This window comes from Tyto alba, unplaced genomic scaffold (genome assembly GCF_018691265.1).
Source record: "Tyto alba isolate M040663 unplaced genomic scaffold, T.alba_DEE_v4.0 Super-Scaffold_28, whole genome shotgun sequence".
NCBI lineage: Eukaryota > Metazoa > Chordata > Aves > Strigiformes > Tytonidae > Tyto > Tyto alba.
In genome coordinates this window covers 13849409-13871145 of record NW_024881302.1, presented here as the reverse complement: position 1 = coordinate 13871145, position 21737 = coordinate 13849409, and the positions used below count along the sequence as shown (strand labels likewise).

The window sequence follows — 21737 nt, the reverse complement described above, 5'->3', positions numbered from 1 at the left end:
ATGAAATTAATATTCCCCAAATCAAGTCCGTTTTTCCCAGGATGGCAACTGGTAAGCAATCTCCCTGTCTTTATCTTGACCAAACATTTCCATTTTATTTTCATCCTGTGTACTGTTGAGGAGGAGTAAGAGTGTCTGGGTGGGCATCTGGCAGTTTGCCAGGTCAATCCACCATAGAGACAAAACATCTATTTAACAAAAAAGTACAGTTTAGCTACAAATCTAGTTACCAAGGATAACCTAGCTATAATGTCCATGTTTACCACTCTGCACAGGTATCTTTGTGGATCTAAGCACAAATACTTAATCAGTCAGTAAGTTAAAGTGATCACTAACTTTGATAACAAAATATCAGAGCCCCATATACAACTGTACCTACGGCTTTTAGTCATTCTCTGTGATGGTATGTATAGAAGCACAATGGGCTAGGATATACACTTTGCTCTCCATTGTCCTCATGTCATTCCCACACTTCTAATTGTCTTCATCTAGCTTTCAGGTTACCATGAAGTAAAATTTCTGGGATATTGGAAAACTATCCATGAAAAAACTCTGGTGCAAGCCTGTCACACAACATTCCCTTTGCTGCAGAGCAGGTGTGAGCAGTTGGCTGGGACTGCTGCTGAACTAGGGTAATTATACCCTGTCTACCAACCTGACTTGCTCACATCTTCAACTGGATACGCTACTGAGGCATGACGGCAGGTCATGTCATTGGTCATGTGTGCTGCTTTCTTTCCTAGATACAGATGCATTGCAAAGACATGGATGAAGTGATCAACTTTTGAACCGTTTTTGCTCCTCAGATTTGCCAGAACTACCTAAAGGTAAGAGCTTTCAAATTACTTGGGATTAACACTATGTTTTACTCCTTAGGAAACAGGGAAAGGGAGGTGGCAAGGACTAAGACAGAGAGCTCAAGGAGTATGACAGCTGTGGCTCTTGCTTGTTAATTCATTACGATTAAGTTGTCAGGCTTTCAAAATCTGCAAGCTCTCTCATGTTTCTAAAATCTGGAGGCAAAGACTTTTCTCAAGATATTTTAGCTTTCTTCTAGAACAGATCAGAGGTGGAAAATGGGAAAACAAGCTTTCTGATAAGGTGAAGATGAGAGCAGTAACAAGAATGGGAAGTCAAACAAATTACCATAGGAAAGGTTTAGCTCATGCATAAAAGCAGGGCACACACCTGCTTTCTTCAAATGAATGTTTGACTAACGTAACAACTTTGTTAAGAGTTGCTAAACCAGGTCCAGATGCTACATGACACATTACTTCTATCAGTTTTCAACTGAAGGACAGGTTGTGGACATTATTTTTACATGGGTATAAAATGAAATGCTGGCTACCCATGATTCAGTGCTGTCAGTAAGGGAATGTTAATCCATAAAAGAATCAAATGAAAAGATGGCAAACATCAAATATTAAGGTAACAAGGAAGTGCTGGAAACAGTTGCGTAAGACTGCCCTCAATTCTGACAGCTAGCAGGAACATGAAAGACAAAATTATGTCAATAGAAGACAAAGGCTGAGTCTAAACTCAGTACTTCCTATCTTCTGATGTTTGCTCAAATTTTAAGACAAGGCATAGCCAAACATAGACCTTATCACTGCAGAATGGTTGCAGTGTCCCAAGACTAATTAATTTGCTCATGGTCACTGCTGCAGAACAGGAAGTGAGCCCAGCTTTTTTTCCACCCCCAGTCCAAATTAATGCACGAACCACTGGACAATACTTCCTTTTAGTGGTTAGTACTCTATTTTTTGAATGATAATTAGGGAGGGACAAGTTCTTATGCAATCACAGGGCTCAGTTGTGCTCATCCTTCAGAATAAGGGCCCTTTAAATGTGAGCAAAGTCAGTCATCTGAAGGAAGCAAGGGATTATACCTCAAACAGTAAATTAAGGAACAATATTTAAGAGATACATCTGGTTTACATCAAAGGTTAATGCTGAAATCTGTGATGGAACTTATTCAGTATTTTAATTAATAACCTTGACAGAAATATAGGAGTGGTTAATAAAATGTATGAATGAAGAAACAAATTATGGAAGCAGAAAATCTATTACACAGAATGAGAAAACCTAGGGAACTGCTGTGACAGAATTTATATGTATTATAATGCTACAAAGCAGTCCATTTAGAAAATTATACCACGAATTTCAGGTACAAGCTGGGAGTTCGCTAGTACAAAATGACATTGGAAGATAAAGACCTGCTGCTGGTTAATGACAGCATAAATACAAACTATCAGCACGATATGGCTGTGGAAAAGGAAAAAAGTGCTACTGGATTATTCTAAAGACAGCATTTCCATTAAATATAAGATTACATTCATACCATTATAGAGGCTGAGGACAGAGCTCATTGGTCACTGATGGCCAAGAAGGATGAATTCACTGTACAGAAATGAGAAGGACTCAGCAACATTGCTTAGCCCTGTGAATGAAAGGCTGCAAAGAGACAGGAATGTTCTCTGGGCTGGCTTGAGAGGAGAAGGCTTTTCTATAAAAGCATGATGCTAGCACCATAACAAACAGGAATAAACTACCAGGAATAATTTCAGGCTAGAAGGTTTGTGAAAGTTTACAGTCTTTTTAACTGCTTTAGAGGTGAGAGCAACAGGAGCGGTAAATGCACTAAATTATAGACCTGAGCTCCCTTCATGAAGGAATAATCTAATATAAATGTCTGACCTGAGACAGGACTGGAAAATCCAGGGAGTCCCTGCTTATCCAGCAGCCTGTGAGTCCACATAGGCAGGGCTAGGCTGCCTGCTGCCTGCACAAGCCCAGTAACCAGGCGACCAGCCCTCTGGGCACACATCACAGCAAACAAACACTGGGTTGCACTTTTAAAAACAAACAAAAAACAGCCCCCACCCCCCAAACCTTCCAAGTCTCTTTGTGTCTGTCCCACCATTTACAAAACCATCAAGGAGAAAAGGTTTTCTCCAGAATGGAAAAATTTGCAAAGAGTTTTCTCCTTCTCAGTAGAGCTCAATTCACCAACATTTCACTCTTCAGTGTATGCTTCCTCCTGATTTTGTGAACAATGGTTATGCTCATTTTACTCTAAACTTCCACGTAAGCCATGGGGACTTGGAATACACATAAGTATCTCTCTCTCCATGTGAGAGGAGAAGCAGTATCTACACAGTGACTTTCTGGGTTCTGTCCAGCTCCCTGGCTCAATGACAAAAACATCTTGATGACTTCAGCACATGAACAACCGACTTCTCCCAGTGTCTACTTCAAGCAGTGACCTTACATATTGGCTAGTGAGTCAATGCAGTCAACAGATAAGCCAAGGGAACCAGGTGAAGAGTTTGCAAGAAGTACAGTTCATGTTTGGTTGAATCCCCCATAGCTATATTTTCTTGAGAAAGGAAGCTGGTAGCCTGATACAGGTTTAAAAGCCAGAGTAACTGTAGGATTAAAAATTAAATTCATGAGTAAAAAACAGGGAATCGGCAGAGCACCCTTCATCTCATTGAAAAGGCTGTCTACTTCAGACATCCTGGATATGTTTCAATGTCCAACTTTTAATTTTCTGCCAGCAGTCATCTCCTTTATTTTCTATTTTAAGGATAAACAAATACCTGAATGTTGCTCCCCAACTCTTTGTTTATCTGTATTAGAGCTGGAACTATTTCTTCCCAAACATCTGAAAAGCCTCAACATATTGTGAATATTACCATAAATCACCAACTCAAGGCTAAAGGGAAAAGATCTCTCCAGTGAGGAATTCAGTGTTTCATTGCTAGCCAAAAACTAGAATTAACTGCTTCAATAAAGGAAAACAGAGGTACTTGATACTGTTCAAGCCACAGATGTAATTGCATGCCAGCAATGGCATTTTACAGTCACTCTTTAAAACAGCAGAAATCGAACTGGTCTTATGAACACAGCTGGAAGGGCTAAATGCCCAAGAAAACATTAAACTAGTGATGACAGGAGAACAAGAACACATTACAGCAAACTGAAAGCCTTTGGACCAGTGTTCTACAAGACAACAGATCACTGGTAAAAACTGCTATATCACCACATGTCCATGATATCTGAAGATCACTTACTATAGAGTTTCAAAGTTAATCTTCCAAAATACAAAACTTTTGAAGGTATTGCCCTACCTTCTTCAAATACTTGAATCACTTAATGTTTCCTCCCAAATTGCACATTCTCTTTTTTCCATCTCTGAACCTGCCCTGACTGAATTCAATGGCAAATCCCACACTGACCATCAGCTGGAGCTGGAATGGAGATTAAACACTTTTCTTATAAAGTCACTGCTTCCTGTCATGCCTAAGATTCTGGATGCTATCCTGGTACATGATGTGATAGCCAAATATGATAACATCCTGCCATATGACATAATACTGATCCAGCCCTTATTGCCAGCTGTAGCACAGACAGGGCACAGAGACAGCCCTTTGCAACGTTAGTACCTCTCTCATATATCCAAGTTGTCCCTACATTTTCTCCTCTGCTCCCAGAAGTGCTAGGTACTTTGTGTTGTTACGCTCATGTCTCGGTCCTGGGAGCAGCTCTACTGCTTCAAGTGGAATAGAGACAGGCCAGTGATAAGCACTTCTGAAAACTTTTTAGAAACTTCATTTGGAGTCTGCAGTACGAGATCAACAATTAACCTTCTTGCTAAGACAAGCCTTGGTTAAGTTAAAAAAAAAAGGTAAAAATTCATAAATCTTGATCAGTTTTTACAGATGTACTGCATCATTTTTTTAACTAGATCAATCTAGTTCTGAGGAGGAACTGCAACAAAACAGAATACTGAGGTAAGGGAAATGTTACCTGGACTCTGATAAAAATGCATCTGCCAAATCCTATCTGCCTCCTCTTCTTTTCACACTATAATTTCTGAATCTGAATGGAGAAGAATTAGTACTGCAGTAAACTTCAATTTTCAAATGAAATCATAAATACTTCATTGGCACAGGCTTATAAGACTAAAGCAAAGACGCATCAGCATTCAAGTAATGAGATTTCTGAAATGACTGTTGAGTAGCTCCTAGTTCATGTTCTGCTGAGCTATACTTAGGCCAAAACAGACATGAACCTCATGGGACTCTCCAGGCTCATGAATGCTTCCATTTCAAATACTACAATGTTGTCTTTGAAGAAGTGTTTGTAGGAAAAGCGTATTTCCAACAGACTTGAAATCGAACTGGAAAAAGTATATCTGAAAGGTCAAAACCAATTTGCATAGTCAGGACTGTCTCTCTGCCCACCACTGCAAACATGCAGAACCCAAAAAACCTTTTTGAAAAATACCACGAAGAGGGGATGAAAGTCACTGTTCTCTTTGCAACTATTTGAACCATACATGGCAGGTCAAATGACAACTCTCTCAGGATCCCTGGAAAGATTGTCTTCCGTGTGTCTCAGTTTCCCCTTTACAAAGCTCAAATGACAGTGCCTGTGCCTCTTTGAAGGCACATGTCGAACTGTTCTCATCTGTGGGATTATTTAGCCATCAGGGATGCTCGGGAGGAAATGTGCAGAGGTGCACGTGAGAGCTGGAGAGTGGGGCCCTGCTGTGGAATTTTACAGTTCAGCAGCTTTGCTTGGCTCAATGACAACTGCTCTTCACACCAGAACACAAGTGCCTGGAGCAAACCCAGAGGAAGATGATGGAAACTGCCACTGCCCATTCTCCCCTAGGATATGTCCTTCCTGGAACATAAAGGCTTTGTCATTTCCACCTTCCTTTCCCTGAACTGGCTCTTTGTGTATATGCCCCAGGGTGTGATTTGCCTTTTTTTTTAATACTAATTTCCACAGGACTTATCGAGCTTTATTTTCCAGTACAAACCAATTATACCCATACATAAAAGAGACGAAGCCTTCAGAGGAGAGAAGGCACAGACTTGTTTCAGTGTCCCTGGGACTATACATTTCTGCCTGCAAATCAAGCAATTTGCAGTTGCTTGAGTCAATCTTGAGTGCTTCAGGTAAGCCAAGCCCCAACTAACTGCAGGAGTGCACAAGGGTCTGCTCTACCCTCACAGAGAGCTCCATTTGCTCAGGGCCTCCTAGATGTTACTGGTTTCTGGAGGAAAGTTTATTTGCCTACTCTTCAGGAACTGCTGCTTGATATTTGTCCTTATGACTTTTTCCTACAGAGCTACTAACAGTGTCTGTTCTCTCCCACACGTTCCTCTCCAGCAGACAATTACATCTGAGAAAGGAAAGGAAAGTCTCTAGCTCTAATCTATAGCAATTAACACTTACAGGTTTGGGGGTCACAGCCCCAAAGATCTCTCAGGCATCACAGGCATGGTTACAACCAAGAGCAGAGAGTAACCACATATATGCCAAATTAAAGGATCAATTGATTTGCAGAAAACACCCTGGAGAATGCACTTCCTGGACCTCTGGACTTGAAGCATTCAGACTCAAAGGGTACCTAACACCCTGGTACTTTCTCCCAGGTAGGCTGAAGAAGCTCCTGCAGAAGCTGAGGCCCAGCTGCCCATCCAGTTCCTCCAGCTCATCTGCTCTGGGGTAGGCCCTCCATCACAACACACAGAGCTACTGGCAGCACTATTAGAAGCACATATCAAGACACTGAAATCAAGTAAATTCAGGGCACCAACTTTTTCAACATCTTATGGCCCACAGCTGCTGTTCTTGACAGCTCTAGTAGATCAAACACAAACCTGTCCAGTGGGACTCCCACACTATTTCTGGCTCTGCTGCTGATTCAATTCTGCAACTCTTGTCCTATACATTTAACTGGTGATATTACACTAATACCTCACTGGGTGGAGCAAGGATTAGTAGGTGATTGCTTGCATTCAGCTATTAACTTGCAACGCTCTCACTATGTTAACCATTATTATTCCCTCCTACTCCATGCCTCATGACAGGTCTTTTGCCAGGGCCTACAGTCACTGGATGAAATTCAAAAGCCCTTTCCTCTTTTTCCTATTTTACAGCGAGTAAGATGAATTCAGCAGAAGTGTCACCCTAACTGACACCACCCAGTATTTAGTGTATGATATTTAAGTACCAAGATAGCAATAACCCAAAAATTTGAAAAGACACCCTGTAATTTTGTTCACTGATCCTTGTCCCAAGGAAAAAGCCCTTGTCCAACACTGGCTAATGCAATATTGTCTATCATCATGCTCCTGAACCCACAGTTACTACTGACAAACTGTCTCTCTTATCTGTAGAGCATTACTCTCCCTTGGCAGTCAGCTGCATCTTACCCACATTCTCTTGATTCTCAGCTTTTCTTTTTTCTTCTCAGTGGGATCTTCATGAAGCTTCAACAATGGCCTATTAATACTTCAGTCATCCCCAATCACCTGTTTTAGCTTCTTCATAACAAGTATAGCAAGATGCACCTTTCCCCATCCCTCCTCTCCAATCCATATATTAGCAATTTGCTCCAGCATCTTTGGCCTTATCATAGCCAATGCTGTATTTGTGATTTTTCATCCACACCATCCTACATATTCCCTTTACTATTCATTCTGCTACCATTTTCCATATCACTTCCCATTCATCCAGATTTGTGAAAATTACACCACTTCTTCCCTAGTGAATATTTTCAAATTCCTCCTTTTCTTCTTCCCTAAAAGGTCTGATGCTTTATCTCAGTACTACTAATCACCTCTCTTTTGGCATCCCCCATACATACTGCCCCCCAACACACCTTGAAGACAGATCTGTTGAGAGCATCTTGCCTTGTTCAGCAATTTCTATCCTACTCCAGTTTGACCTCACATGTTTAGGCAGCTTGTGCCGACTTGCCAAACATTACATTCCTCAGTCTCTATTTACTTATCCAAGCGTCTCTTAACAATATAACCCCTCACTTTTGCATCACCCGCGTGTAGGCGAGACAAGCACAGTCCTGACCCAAACCAGAGAAGGTGTCTGCACAGCGACACATGACATTTAGCTAGAATGCAAGGAGCTATGTGGAGTTATCTGAGCAGCCAGTGAGCCTGCACCAGACAAATTTAGCAACCCTTCATGAACATCTTTGCTCCTTTCTCTCCCTAGACTGACCTTCCTTGATGACCTGTGTGAAAGGCTATACCTTTCTTCTGCAAAGGACTCCTACAGTTAACGTTAGGAGGAAATCAACCAGTTAATACTAGTTCAAGGGACAGCTAGGAATAATTAACACCATTCCATTTAGAGTAATACACACATCTCCAGCTGTGTCCTCTTCCTCCCACTCTCCTTTATAGTGAGGAACAGTTCCTGCTAACACCTGCAAAACACCCATATTTTGTGACATGATCTTGTTCAGAGCCTGAGGCAGCACAGTCATATTTAATAATGATCTTGCCCAGCAAAAGCATGTCACACCAGTGATGAGATGATAGTTTCACAGGACAAAACTGGTCACAGTAATGGTGATGATAAGGTTGCACAATAACCCAATGAAAGATCCAAATTGCCACAGGTGCCCTGTTGCAGGCTCTGACTTAATGACACATGAAGGTTTTTCACAGGTGCTCCAAAGTGTGCTCTTCCCCTCCTCAATTATTTTGACAATCCATAGAAAAAAAAAATAGGTTAACTTTTCTGCAAAGGTAACACTTTCAGTCACGATTTTACACACTTTGAATAGTGTTTTCTGAGGGGATATTTTTAGCTTTCCAGCACAAAGAAATATGTAAAGATGATATTTTCTGCTCTCCTTTCCCATCTTCCTCATCATGAAGTGTAACAGGAACTGACTGCACTTCAGTATATAAAAAAGCCAGAATACGAGAACTGCTAATTTTCCTCTAAGTAAAATCTGAGTGTGAGAACTAGGAATTACAAAAGCAGGCACTGACAAACACAGGGCAGTGAAAGTCACTTACAGTAGATTTTATTTTGCACTACTTTTGGCAGGTAAACTGCAGAGATGTCTAGTGAGAAGGGACATGTGGAAATTCCTATGATTATGTATGAACCGCACCATGAACCCTACATGCAAGAACCCTCTGCACCTGAGTACTGCAGCCAAGTGGGTAAGCAGGCTTCACTGGGAGGGTTTTGGAAAGAGCACCCTCTTGGTGGTTGGGTGGCAAACAGTGGTTGGTTTCCAGAGTGTAGCTGAGACAGATCATAAGGGGCCAAGCTTTGCCAGGACATGATGGGTTTAGAAAGCGCCTGTGCCGGCATATAAATCCCAGGGTTGGGGTAGAGAATTCTCCTAACAGAAACATCACTTAAGATGGCAAAAAATATTTTTGTTCATTTAGTTAATAATTTTTCAAACAACACATGCTTTATTGGAAAAGGAATTGCAGATGTATCTCTACAATAATTCCATATTCCTAATGAGCAAATGTTCAGCCAGCAAACTTTGTACATGGACAAGCTATCTCTTGCTTAAACTACAATCTAGTTTTCCAGAGGACTGGCCTTTTCCCAAACACTCCTGCTGCCCAGAGCTGTCCTCCTCCCTGGATGAATCAGTTCTGCAGCCAGGTTCCACAGGGATGAACAAGCCCTATCCATTGCTGTCTCATGGGGAAACATCATGACTGAGAAGCTGGCAATTCAGCTCAGTGACTGCAAGTGACTGCAAGTGGGCATCAACAGCTGCTACTCTGCTGGGTTGGCTTTTTCTCTCTGAAACTAGGCACTTCCCTCACACCTACACAAGTATCTCACAACACTCCTTTGTCTTCTGCCTGTTCGAGCCCACGCTCATTGAAAGACACACCGAGATATCACTGATTTTACCTTTGTTATCTTCCTGCTATTGAGGAAATTGTCATTCAGACAGGGCTGGAGCAGAAACCAGAATGGGAGGTCAGAAGGTGATTAATAAGGTGAGATGTACCAGTACTGGCCGTCTAAACTTGACTCATTTTCAGAGCATTTTACTCTGATCAGCTCTCTACGTAAATATTTTTGTCTTCACAGACCTCTCTAGCCTCTTTCTAAACTTGAAAGAGGTTGCAAGAGGTTGGAGAGAAACAGTCTCACTTATGGGCTGCTCAACCAAGGGATTCAACACATCTAACACCAAGTTGCAGGGTCTTGTCCTTGCACAGGAAACCGGACCTTCACAAAAATGAACTGAGTGATAACTCACTTCATTAAGCACATTCCTCTTCTAGATCAGAAGAAAATTATTTACTTTTTATCTTTTTACAAACTTGGTTTTCTACAAATAACTCTGCCTCCCTTCCCGCCCCCCCCAAAAAAAAGAAAACCCAAAAAGTAAACACACTACCACCACCACATGCCATTGCAAATCTCTCTCACTTCTAGCAAGCCATTCAAAGAAACACTACTAACACTGTTTAAACTTTGCCATTGTATTTTGTCTCACCACGGAAAATTCCAAGTTTGTATCCCATTTTGTACCCCTGTGGGTTTATACCCTATTTGGACTCACATTGTTTCAAAAAGGCTCAACGACGCAGGCTGGATTCCCAGGTCAGGCTGCTCTGCTTGAGGGCGAGGGCTTCTCTGACGCTGTGTGGGCTTGACCAAACAAGACTTCTTATAGGGACTGTCCTGCTATAGACCAGTCTGGTACTTTGATATCACATCCATGCTAGCTGGGCTGTAAGGTTTTATACATTAATTTATTTTGAATGTATTCATGGGTGTATTTTTTAGTACATTCATTTATTTCAAGCTCAGGTAGGCTGACTGCATTCTTAATTTGTAATATTTGTAAAAGAACTAAAAAAGCATGAGGCGTCTTAGTCACCAGCTCCCCTTTTCCCTTATCCACAACAAAAGGAAAAAGTTCTTTAACTTTTTTCTAGAACAAAGTGTATGATTAAATTACCTGAATGGAAGCTGAGGGCAGAAAAAATTCAGATTAGAAAGAAGGCTCTAAATACTAACAGTAAGGAGAGTAATCACTGAAACTAGTTAGAAGTGCTGTGGATCCTTTATCAATGAAGTCCTTAAATTAAGACCAAGTCTTATTCCAGTGTTATGCTGGGATAGATGCAGTTATTGCTTTTGTGGTGAAAAAAGGATTTGGTTTCTTGGCTTACACTGTATAGAAAGCAAGACTAACTAGTCACTCTGGGCTCTTCTGGCTTTAAAAACCCATGAATCAATTCAGTAGTATTTTTTCCCTGTCTTGTACTTCACTGAGCCGTGTCAGGCCTCCCCTGTGAGGCACCTCCCCATGCAGCTTCTCATCAGACTCCAAGCGGGGCTTTCAGGAGGCATAATCTGTATGCATTTTTACCTTTTGCCCTGTTTTTTCTTTGCATAGGGGGTTATGAGTATCCTTCCCCCCCACCTTATTCCTGTCGAGAAACAGCCACAATTGAGCAACCAGGTAAGTGCCAGGGGACTGTGTTTCTGACAATATTTGTGGTTCTATGTGCTAACAAAAGTGAAATGTTTTTAGTTTTAAAATCAACAGAGAAGATGGAATTTTCTGACCCAACCACAATCTAAGAGGCTGGAAAATTTCCCTAGAAATGCTGAAAGATAAACTAAGGTGAAAGACTCAGACTCTTTTTTCCAGTATTAGCTAATCTAGAGAAGGACCCATTTTTTAAAACCAGCTAGGAGCTACAAATTTCAGAACAAATAATTTTAAATCTACTGTATTTTGTTGTTCCTGTTCTGGTCACCTTTATGGAAGTGGAGGAGCTCAAAGAACAGTCAAATAACATCTCTTACAGGAGGGAAAGAGACACAATTTTTAAAGATCCCTAAGACGGGAAGGCAATCAAACTCAGATATGTGATATCCTATCTATTTAACAGACAGGACCTTCCCACTCCTGAAGTTTTGCTTCAGGCTACAGTGTGAATGTACCCTAAACTAGTTTTAGGATGCTTAAAATTGTATTTTTTAAACAGTTCTGAAAAAATACCCTTCCTGTACTTACAAGGGGCATGATGCTCAAGGAGTATGACAGAATCAGGTACAGACTGAAAAAACACAAGGGAAGCTACAGACTTTACTAACTGGGGGCAGCTCCAGCATCTGACTGATGACATTTGTATGTTAACTGCTTTGATGAATTTCTTGTAACTACTGAAAAGTTGATCCAGAAAGCTCCTCTATATCCTTCAAATCTCTTTTTCAGGGAGGACATGCATTTTCACGTCATTTTAAATATCAGGAGATAAATTCTCAATGTCTGAGTATGTCTGCCAGTGGGTGGTGGAGACTGCCTGACCATGGGGATTATCCCATCGGCAATTCCCTGTATATGTCCTTATCCAAGTAAATACTGGCTGCTGATAGCAGCTACATATAGGGATGCACAGAACAAGCAGTACAGTGGTTTGTACTAATATACATGAAATCAGAAATAGTAATGTAGATTAGCCATGTTAAGAACCCACATTCTCCAATTAAGATTTGATAACTTGCAAAAGATTTCCTGTGCTTCTAATCTTGCTGCTTCTCATTTCCTCTTGAACTCAGTTTACATGGTGTCTCAGCCTCCGATCATCGTAGCAGGAATCTTCTCAAGCAAGCCAACATCCACAATATGCCCTTCCTGCCGCCAGCACATCACCACGCAGGTCACCTACAGACTGGGCAGACTGTCTTACCTTCTGTGCACCACCTTGTGTATGGTTGGGTAAGCTTTTATGTATACTTGGAAGATTCTTCATAGCAGAAGGTTAAAAAATAAAAGTTCTAGCTACTGCTTGTATAGACAGTTTGCCCTTCTCTACTTGGTAAAAAAGTCATTCCGTCATCGTGGCTACAGAGGATGCAAACTTACTAAATTTAACCATATTATTACTTTCCATAAGACAGGCAAGAATTAGTACAACATTGCCTACTTCCCTACTGTAAATTAGAATCAGACTAATGCATAAGATGATAGCAGTGAAAACAATTAATTTTTTGAAAGATACTTTAAACATTAAGAGACTTGGGAGAGAAGTGGATTCAGGCAGGCAAAATAAGGCAGAGAAAAAGCACAGATGTAGCCAGCAGAAAGAGAAGTCTGAAAGTCATTCCATGCATGCCCATCTCCTCTTTGGCTGTAGGTGCTGTTTTGGATGCTGCTTTGTACCTTTCTTTGTGAAGATCTTCAAGGATGCAGACCACTACTGCCCATGCTGCCAATTTCATATTTACAGATACAAAAGACTATAGAAACAAAAGTTTATGCAACTAGATGATGTCAGGTCTCTGTTTCCTAATGGCGTAAGATTCTACATGTAAAACTACTGCTAAGAAACATATAGGAGTAGGCCTAGGTTCTGCAGCTCCCTTGCTGGTGAATCTATCTGGAGTTTACCATCACATGGCTGGACTGACTTTAAAACAAAAATCCTTGAAGACTAATTTACAATGTCACTTGAATTTATGCTCTATTTGAATCACTGCCCTGAGCTGTGAAGTGACCAGCTAGTGAGTACTTCAGTGCTACTCCTCCACCTCTCAAATCTCCAACCCAGCTGGGACACAGACTCTTCTGGACTCTTCAACCCACCAATAACCAAGAGGTTTGGACACGCACGTTTTAGGGGAAGCACTCACCTTCTATGCACTTGAACTGACTGGTCGGGATTTCATTTTTCTCTGCTCTTCTTTGTATGGGACCTACCCCTGCAGGGCTGTGGGTGGTACAGTATAGCTGATTATTTATTAATTAAACACTAAGTTATGAGACTGTCTTTACTGTGTTATATACGAAGTAAAGAAAATAAACCTGGTATTGTTAACAATACCGGCAAAACATCTCTTGTCTGCATTGCTTCTGTGACCCGTTGCATCCAGAGTGGAGATGCAGGTAAGACTGGGGCACCCTGTTTACATTAACAAACCACGAACATAAAGGCAAACACATAAAGAAAAACCAGCAAGCACAGTTCGAGAAAAAGTCATCAAAACCACAACACAAGGCTCTCATTTTTCCTGTCTTCCCACTACAGCGCATCGTCTCCCAAAGAAGGCTTTATTGGGCTTTACAATGTACAGAGAACTCTTACAGTTCTCACCCAAAGTCAATCTCTGTAATTTACTTGCCCAAAAGGTGCCTAGAGCCTGCTCAACGCTGGCAGCAGTGGCAGCTGCTGCTGTTTATTGCTGGCTGGAAAGATAAACAGAGGAATAAAAGAAAACCCTATATTTCAACCTTTTATCATCATAAATATTTTCATGTTGGTACCATAATTGTTGTGGGCAGGCGGGATGTGTGGCACGCAGTGCTCAGGCTGCTTCCCTACCATTGCATTTTATGATGACTGAGGTACGCTGCCCACGCGCGGCAGGGACGCCACAGCTAAAAAGAACTTTAAAACTTCCCACTTAACCTGACGTTAAGTTTGATCAAACTCTTTGTTTTAGCTATTTGGTGAATTTAAGCCATAAGAAGAGAGTGTCCCTGAAGAGCTATTTAGCGGCTCCAGAATCCTGGAGATCTCTCGAGGGCAGGATTTGCCGCAGGAGGCTCGCTCGCCGGCCCGCGCACCCCGCAGCCGCTGCCGCAGGGACGCCCAGGACCCTCCTCACTGCACCCGGCGGGAAGGGGCCGGCGGGGCGGACAGGCGCCGGCGGCTGCACAGCCAGGGCCGCCCGCCCCAGGAGCGGACGGGGGAGGAAACGTCCAACCGCAGCTGGCAGCGCCCAGCCCAGAGCTCCCCCGGAGCGACACCCCGCTCACCTGGACCCTTTTTCCTACAGTTCTGACACACACACGCACACAAAAATCACGACCAGGCGGAGCTTTCAGCAGCGGAAGAGCGCAACCCCACTCCCGGCCCGGGGCCGGCCCTCAGCGCGGCGCGTGCAGGCGCCTGAGGGAGCTGCAGCGCGCGCCGCCCTGCCCGCGCCCGCCCCCTGGCGGGGCACGGGGCGCGCTCGCGCTCCCGCCCCGCTCCCGCCGCCCCCCGGCCCAGCGACGCCCCAGGGCCCGGCCGCCTCGAACGGCCCGGAGCTCCCCTGCAGCACCGGTAGCGGCACGTTTTAAACTGGCCTTAGCTAAACTGGCGTACACGCGTGCGCGATCTTTTGCTTCAAGAAGTACAAGAAACTCCAGTCTTCAGACTACAAGACGTGAAGGAGTACACTTGGATCAATATAAATAAAAAAAAGTGTTAAGCAACTCTATCTTCCAGGCTGCCAAACCCCTGCCCAGAGCAGGCAGCTGGCCTCAGCCTGACAGACACCACAAGCTGAAGAGACACACACAGACCTGCTGAAGAACATGAGAACAGCAAAACCAAGAGAGACTGTTGAAGAAAACTTGCTGGAAACCAAGCAAAAACTGGTTTTAGAGCAAGCACAGTGTGATGCAGCGTTCCACGCACCTCCAGCAGCAAGGCCCAAATCGATCAGCGTCGCGCAGCCTGAAGCAGGTGCTGCGGGCAGAAGGCTCCCACCTAACAAACCCTTCCCCGGCCCTCCTCCGGGCCCAGGGGAGGCCACAGCAAGCCCCCAGAAACAAATGGTTATCTGTGTTGGAATTACTTTTATATTTTGTGCATTTAGAAACTCACAACCTCCAAGAGGAGTACAGGATTGGTAGTGCAGTTTCTGGAGCGAGGAATTTCTGTTACAGCGCTTTTGTGGTGCCTCCGCAGCCCCGCGTGAAGCGCAGAGCCCCCACCCCTGCCATGAGGGCAACCCCGAGAGCGGCTTCCACTCGGTACATGGGCCAGTGACTCTCCATCCTCTGGTGACCCAACCTATTTCCCTTTAGGTCGAAGTAATACCACAACGATTAAACCCACAAGCAGCCACTTAAGATGTCAGCCCAGCAGGCTTCATACCATTTCACATGTGTTTTACAATGTTGAGGTTTTTCTCCATTTTAAAATCTGGCTGTGAAACGGCAGGCTTTGCCATTTAGTAGTGGTAAATAACGCATTGAGCCAGTAATATTTAGGAAGAAAGGTGCAAAACACACACAGGAATACATACATAACAAAGAAATTATATATATGATTTAAGATGCGTAGCAGACATTTAACAGAAGTAGTTAGAACATTTTTACACTAATATTTGGAGGCACAATAGTTTACACAAGTATTTAATAAAAAATAAAAGGATTCCAGCTACAACCTGGGCCTCAGTAAATTTAATTTCCTGCTGTGCTTGGTACACAGCTAACTTCAACATCATCCAGGACAGAAATTAAGTTGAGCACAGCTCTGAAGCCAGATTCAGGCATAGCACACATGAACACATTCCCCTTTTTCTGACCCTAAAGACCAGTCTGGTTTTAAAAGCCAACACCAAATGACACCACACCACTTTCACCCCAAACACCGACACTCTGCCTTCCAAATGCTTGTTTAGTTCCTCTGAGAACAAACGAGTACAGAACCCTGAAGCATTTACCTTCTGACCAGCTCTCCCTAAACTACGAATGTCGTTCTTGACAATTTGGCTGAATTTTGCAAAATTTCTCTCTTTGATCTAACCAAAATCACCCGGACTTCCGAGCAGCCCCTTAGCTTTCGTTCCCACTCTTTTCTAAAATGAATGGACCAGGCACCAATCCAGTGTTTGTCCTAGTCTATTTTATTTACAATATATACAGTTCCTACAGAAAACGCTTTCTCACAAAGGATATTAAATAGCAAAAACACAGCGTAGCTTAGCTCTGGGCACGGATGCCTGCAGCCAGCCCGGAGCCCGCGGGACAGGCGGGTCGGAGCTCCGGCGGGGTGCGGGGCGGGGTGCTGGCGTGCCAGCTCTGGAGGGCAGGCGCTGAGGTAGATCCCGGGGGGGGGCACTGCACGCTCTGCACGTCCTGCGGCACGACATCGGCCCGATCCCTCCGACGCGTCTTGCGGCAGCACACGTTTGTCCTGGTGTCGCTAAGCAAGCCTTCTTGTATAAAGGGTGTTTTTGTTGGCTGTCACTCTCTAGTCGGCAACTGTGTCACTGGTGTGATTTGCTTAGATTTCACAGAACGCTTTGGACTCCTTTAGGATAAAAGGCACTATATGTAAATCTACAGGAACAACGCTCGCTATTTTCTCGTAGGGAGAATTCAGATGGGCCATTAACATCATGTTGCTCTGATGCTGTGTACCATGAAATTACATCCTTATTGCTTAACACTTGTATTATCATTAACTGAATTTAATGCATTCACTGTCTATTATGCAGATAATTCCAAAATCTGAGTAAGAAATGGAAAGCACGGTAATTTTGAAGACTATTCTTGTGAATTTTTTAGAAATAACTAAACAAACATATTGCACCCGAGAAAACCTCCTGTCTTCCTCTTCTCTTCATAGGTGTTTCCACATTTGAATAACAAGTTAATTTTTTTTAAGAATTTTTGTTTTGGAGCACTTCAGTTATTGAAAACTGCATACAGAATGCCTTTATGTATCGTCTTTTCAAAACTAGTGTGGGAATAGCACAAATATCGAAGCACATAAAAACTAGTCATCTAAAAATCAAAAGGCACCCGAAATTTACTTTGTTAGCAATATTTTCTTCTGAAATAGGAAGTATTGTGATTTTTTAAAGATATTTCCTTATAAATGAATGTGAAAACTTAGTGACATTCAGATACAAGTTCAATTTTATCAGTCTACCATAACATTAAATTCACAGAATTAGGGCTTACTGCTGCTGACAAGAGTCTCTGATTTTACAGAAATACTTTGAATACAAATCCTGACATTTACTGAAAGCCTGTAGAGACAATCCAAGTACTAGTAAAAACACCACTTGGATGGTGTTATAATTCTCACCAGTTTGATGCAAATACAGATCAAATGAAAACTCTATCCACTTTAGACATGCCATTTAAGCACTTCCCTCTACCTGTAACCTACACACTCAGATGACCAAAAAAAAAAAAAAGTAAACAGCTAGTTTGCTTTGTAAGTAAGAGACAGTTAAAAGCACTACAAGATATAAATTAAAAAGAAATCCAAACATACCTAAAACTCAAGCAATTAATTAATTTTAAAGCTAAAAGAATGAAATAGATCTTAAAATTTATTTTAAAAATACTTGCTGGTGTTTTCAGTAATCACCAGAATCCATCTCAGAAAACAGTATAAAGGCCATCACATGTACGCAACCCCTACTAAATGTTTATTGATAGGTCTGAGAAAGGGAAGCTTCTAAGCACTTTCTGTTTTGGTTATGAATACAGGGAACACATTACGGTGGGAATCTATTACTCTAAGAGAGCTTACCTTTAAGACTCCAGATTTCACTTTACACCATTTATAATATTAGACTTGAGAATCTGGACCACAAAATTTTGTACAGGCAGGCAGAGTCAAGTCTACCACAAAGACTCTACTACAAGCTTTACAAACAAACTAATAAATATTTTTCCATTTGTCTTATTTGTACATGGCTCCTTCCTCGAAAACCCTTTATTTGTTAAGCTCAAATGTGACTAGTTAGGAGGTAAAAAAAACACACCCCAAAAAAACCTCCAAAACCCAAAACAATTAAACAGAAAACCCCACAAATTTTCCCCCAAACAACCCATATGAGGGTCATACAATTCTCAACACTTCAGAATAAAACCACACACCTTTAGAAAAACCTCACAAATGAAAACATTTCCCCGAACTCTAGTTCCAAGGAGAGAAGAAATCTTCTTCAATGTCTATGTCATCACTCACCGAAAAAAATTTTATAGAAAATTTTATTCAACATACAACATTTTCCAGCAAAAAAAGGCAATATACAGGAAGAGTTGTTGTACACTGCGGCTACAGAAACAAAATAAAATACTGGAAAATAATGTAAAATTAAAGTGTGAATTGCTGATTCTATCTTTACTGCACTCAAAACTAGACACGCGGCTGGCATTAGCTCCAAAATAAAAGGAAGCAGTCTGAGGACTGAAATAAAACTACACACAATGAATATCAACATCAGTGAAATTCACTTGCAGACTCACCCAACAAAATTAACCTCCAAGTGTTAAATTGTACATGTTCATTCATTAAATATACAATTTCATTTTTTCTTTTTTTCTCCTTTTTTCTTTTTTTTTTTTTTCCTCCTTTTTTATACAAAGTCAACAGCTTACTAAACACTAGTGAGCATGCCCTCTGTGCTAAGAGGCTATTTCTTGTGTTTTTCCCATTTCTTCCCATGTTAACTAAATTAATGATATTTATAATCTTTTCACTTCCTTTTGCCAACTTTTGAGTGTCATTCTATTTGCCAGAAGATGGCATAATAAATCACAACTGTATTTATCAATGATTGAAAATTTAATAAAAAGACCCAAATCTCTCTTTTTAGGACTCAGGGCATCCACTTGGCAAAACGGGATGCAAAGTAGTGACTAAATTAAATGAAAACTAGTTTATTAAAAAAGATCCTATGCAGCTGGAGGAGACAAAAATCCCGAATAAGTGCCAACAATGTACACAATGAAGTAGAGATTGCTATTTATTGATGATGTGAGTTTTTTTGCATTTACAAATGCACAAAAATGTCATTTAAAGTATAACTGAAGGAAATAAATCTGATGTGAGTCTAAACATAAGACTTACTAGCTGCAGTGATGGTTAACACCATACCGGGAAGGGCAGCCAGCCAGCTTATGCCATCTATAAACGTACTACAGACAAATATTTTGCCAATGTCAACTGTTCTACTAAACTCTTCCCTCATTATGCTGACAATTGCCTTGCATTACGTTTACCATAAAATAACTCTCATTGGCATCCAAGCTTTATAAAAACACCTTCATTTTGCTCAAAAAGGGCAGTCAATAGATACAGAGAAGCCAAACTGAACAGCCTCAACAAAATAAAATTAACATCAGCAGCAAATCCTCTTGCTGAAGACTTCAGATATAGTGCACGTGTACCAAAGTTCTACAGTTGTTAAAAAGGTGCACACACACACTTATTTTTGTCCCTTGCCTTGACAATCTGGTTAAGTCAGTTATGGATTTTAATAGCTTTTTCAAGGTAAGTGTAGCGACTTCTCTTTGGGGCTTTATTGAAATGGTCAAGCCCTAGCCATGGCCTTGGATGAGACATGTTGCCTAGAAAAGAAAAGAGAAAAAAAATAATGAAATTTTAAGACTAAATTGGAAAGTTTCCTTTATACAAATTACTCCTGTGTGCCCTGTTCACAATTTGCTAGGAAGGACTGCAGAAGTCTTACAGTTGACAGCCAACAGGGCAGTTTTCCCAACCGCTGCTTTCCTTCCAATAATACATTTTACAGCTGTTTCTGGATCAGGTAGCTGGTTTTTCTCCTCTTCAGTCACTTATACGAGTTTACAGCAGTGAAGCGTGTGCTAAAGCAAGAAAACCACCATTATAATTTATGGCCACAGGCACAACAAAGTACCAGCTTTCACTAAAGTGTTGAGCGTGTTTGAACCAGGAAGGTATCCATCATCTGACAACCTACAGTATTTGCCATATTATAAGTTATCTCTGCTGTAGTAAGTTATCCTTATCATCTGGTTTGAGAGGGAATATTTGTTAAATTCCTGTAAAATGCAAGTAATCAGTTAATTAAGAAATCACGTAACTGACCACTATTTTCTGAGAAAAAAAATTTAGTCATATTTAGTTTGCAAAGAAAACATACAGATTTTGTCACTTGTTCAACCCAGTATGGTTTTATCTACTGCTAGTTTTCATGAAAAAACAGAGTCTACATAATTCTTGCAAATGGGAGAAGTTATCTTTTAAGATGCCCTCAATGCAGAGCAGCAAAAATTCTTTGAAGTGAAATGATAATGACAGAAACTAAATAGCCCCCCAGCAAGAAAAGCACACCTACATTCAAAGCCATCAACTGCAACCACTAAAGCATAAAACACTTGACCTTTTTGGTTGCCTGCAACTGCACTTCTGGGTATATTTTCTTCAATCAAAATTATTTGTCTTTTTGTTTGACATAATGGTCAACGTCAAATATAAAAGGGAAATGTCAATCTTGCTGAGATCACCTGAATGTCTTTTAAAGAAAGAAACAAAAGTCCTGCACCGTTAGTGTCAGCACAGCCATTGCTGGCGTGCATCTTTGTAAAAGCAGATGGACACTACTGACACCAGCTATGTCAAATTAGGGAATGCCAACGCTTTGGATCAATTAGTCTAGCATGTGTTAAAATTTGGTATTTCTAGAAACATGTGAGCCCCACACCTTGAAATACTACTTAGATAAGAAGGCATTAGAGCCTCACATTATTCACCCCATAGGAGAATTTCAAAGGGGAATGACTTCTATCAGTGTATTATGTCAAAGGGGTAACTTTCTGTGAACTCTCAAATGAAAACCATTTAATCTCACATTCCTTGCAACTCCTATAAACAGAATTCCAGTTCTCCCTTTTCCAATTTCTGCCATGGTCTGTACTTTTGACCTAGATACCCAGTTAGTCTTTTGCATTGTTTTGGCAATACTGGCTCTGCCTTGCTCAGAAAGTCCGACAGTTCTTTCAGACTACTGCCTTCCCCTTCCTGCCCCCAAGACAGATGACTCGCAGAATAAAATCAGGACTCTGCCTGCTCTGAGCACACAAGAAAGAGTGTTTCTGTCCATGGAAAAGTGTCCCCCTCTGAGTTTGTCACCCAGAGACCCCTCACAACTAGTGCAGAAAAAGGGGTCCCTCCGGTGATGTATTTCTCTGCTCACAGATGATTTGTACAGATGCAGGCATTCAAAGTTTTGGCAAGTTCCCTCATATTCACAGCCATGAGCCATAAACCTGGCTGTGTAACATACCACAACGAGAGGATGTTTGCTTGGTTCCTGCAAAGTACTCAGTAACAGTACAGGTCTAACTCTCTGCAGGTTTTGAAATAAACGGACAGTTACAAGATTTCTTTACA

General features: G+C 41.6%; 2 protein-coding genes across 5 annotated transcripts in view; one reads left to right on the top strand and one right to left on the bottom strand.

Annotated features, from left to right (window-relative positions):
- The first annotated feature begins 686 nt into the window (after window positions 1-686).
- LITAFD (LITAF domain containing) lies at window positions 687-13674 on the top strand. Of its 4 annotated transcripts, none has more exons than XM_032983594.1 (6): window positions 687-827; window positions 6453-6525; window positions 8884-9002; window positions 11228-11293; window positions 12400-12559; window positions 12978-13674. In XM_032983594.1, the coding sequence occupies exons 3-6, from the start codon at window positions 8897-8899 to the stop codon at window positions 13084-13086; spliced, it is 441 nt and encodes a 146-aa protein (XP_032839485.1). In that variant the 5' UTR covers window positions 687-827; window positions 6453-6525; window positions 8884-8896; the 3' UTR covers window positions 13087-13674. The 4 variants fall into 4 exon arrangements, with proteins under 4 accessions (XP_032839485.1, XP_032839487.1, XP_032839486.1 ...); XM_032983596.1 differs by lacking the exon at window positions 6453-6525 and adding an exon at window positions 6364-6452; XM_032983595.1 differs by lacking the exon at window positions 6453-6525 and adding an exon at window positions 6347-6452.
- A 2769-nt stretch (window positions 13675-16443) lies between these two features.
- USP7 (ubiquitin specific peptidase 7) overlaps window positions 16444-21737 on the bottom strand; it is a 76600-nt gene continuing 71306 nt past the window's right edge. The window contains exon 31 of the mRNA XM_042798360.1: window positions 16444-19930. Coding sequence (XP_042654294.1) covers window positions 19824-19930 — 107 coding nt within the window. The 3' untranslated portion in view covers window positions 16444-19823. The remainder of the gene's footprint in view (window positions 19931-21737) is intronic.

Bases quoted from the DNA above. Each gene is read 5' to 3' on its own strand.
- LITAFD (XM_009971650.2), top strand. From the start codon at position 8,897: ATGTCTAGTGAGAAGGGACATGTGGAAATTCCTATGATTATGTATGAA. The intron at 11,294-12,399 runs GTAAGTGCCAGG...TCTTGAACTCAG, and splicing joins AGCCACAATTGAGCAACCAG to TTTACATGGTGTCTCAGCCT. The intron at 12,560-12,977 runs GTAAGCTTTTAT...CTTTGGCTGTAG, and splicing joins ACCACCTTGTGTATGGTTGG to GTGCTGTTTTGGATGCTGCT.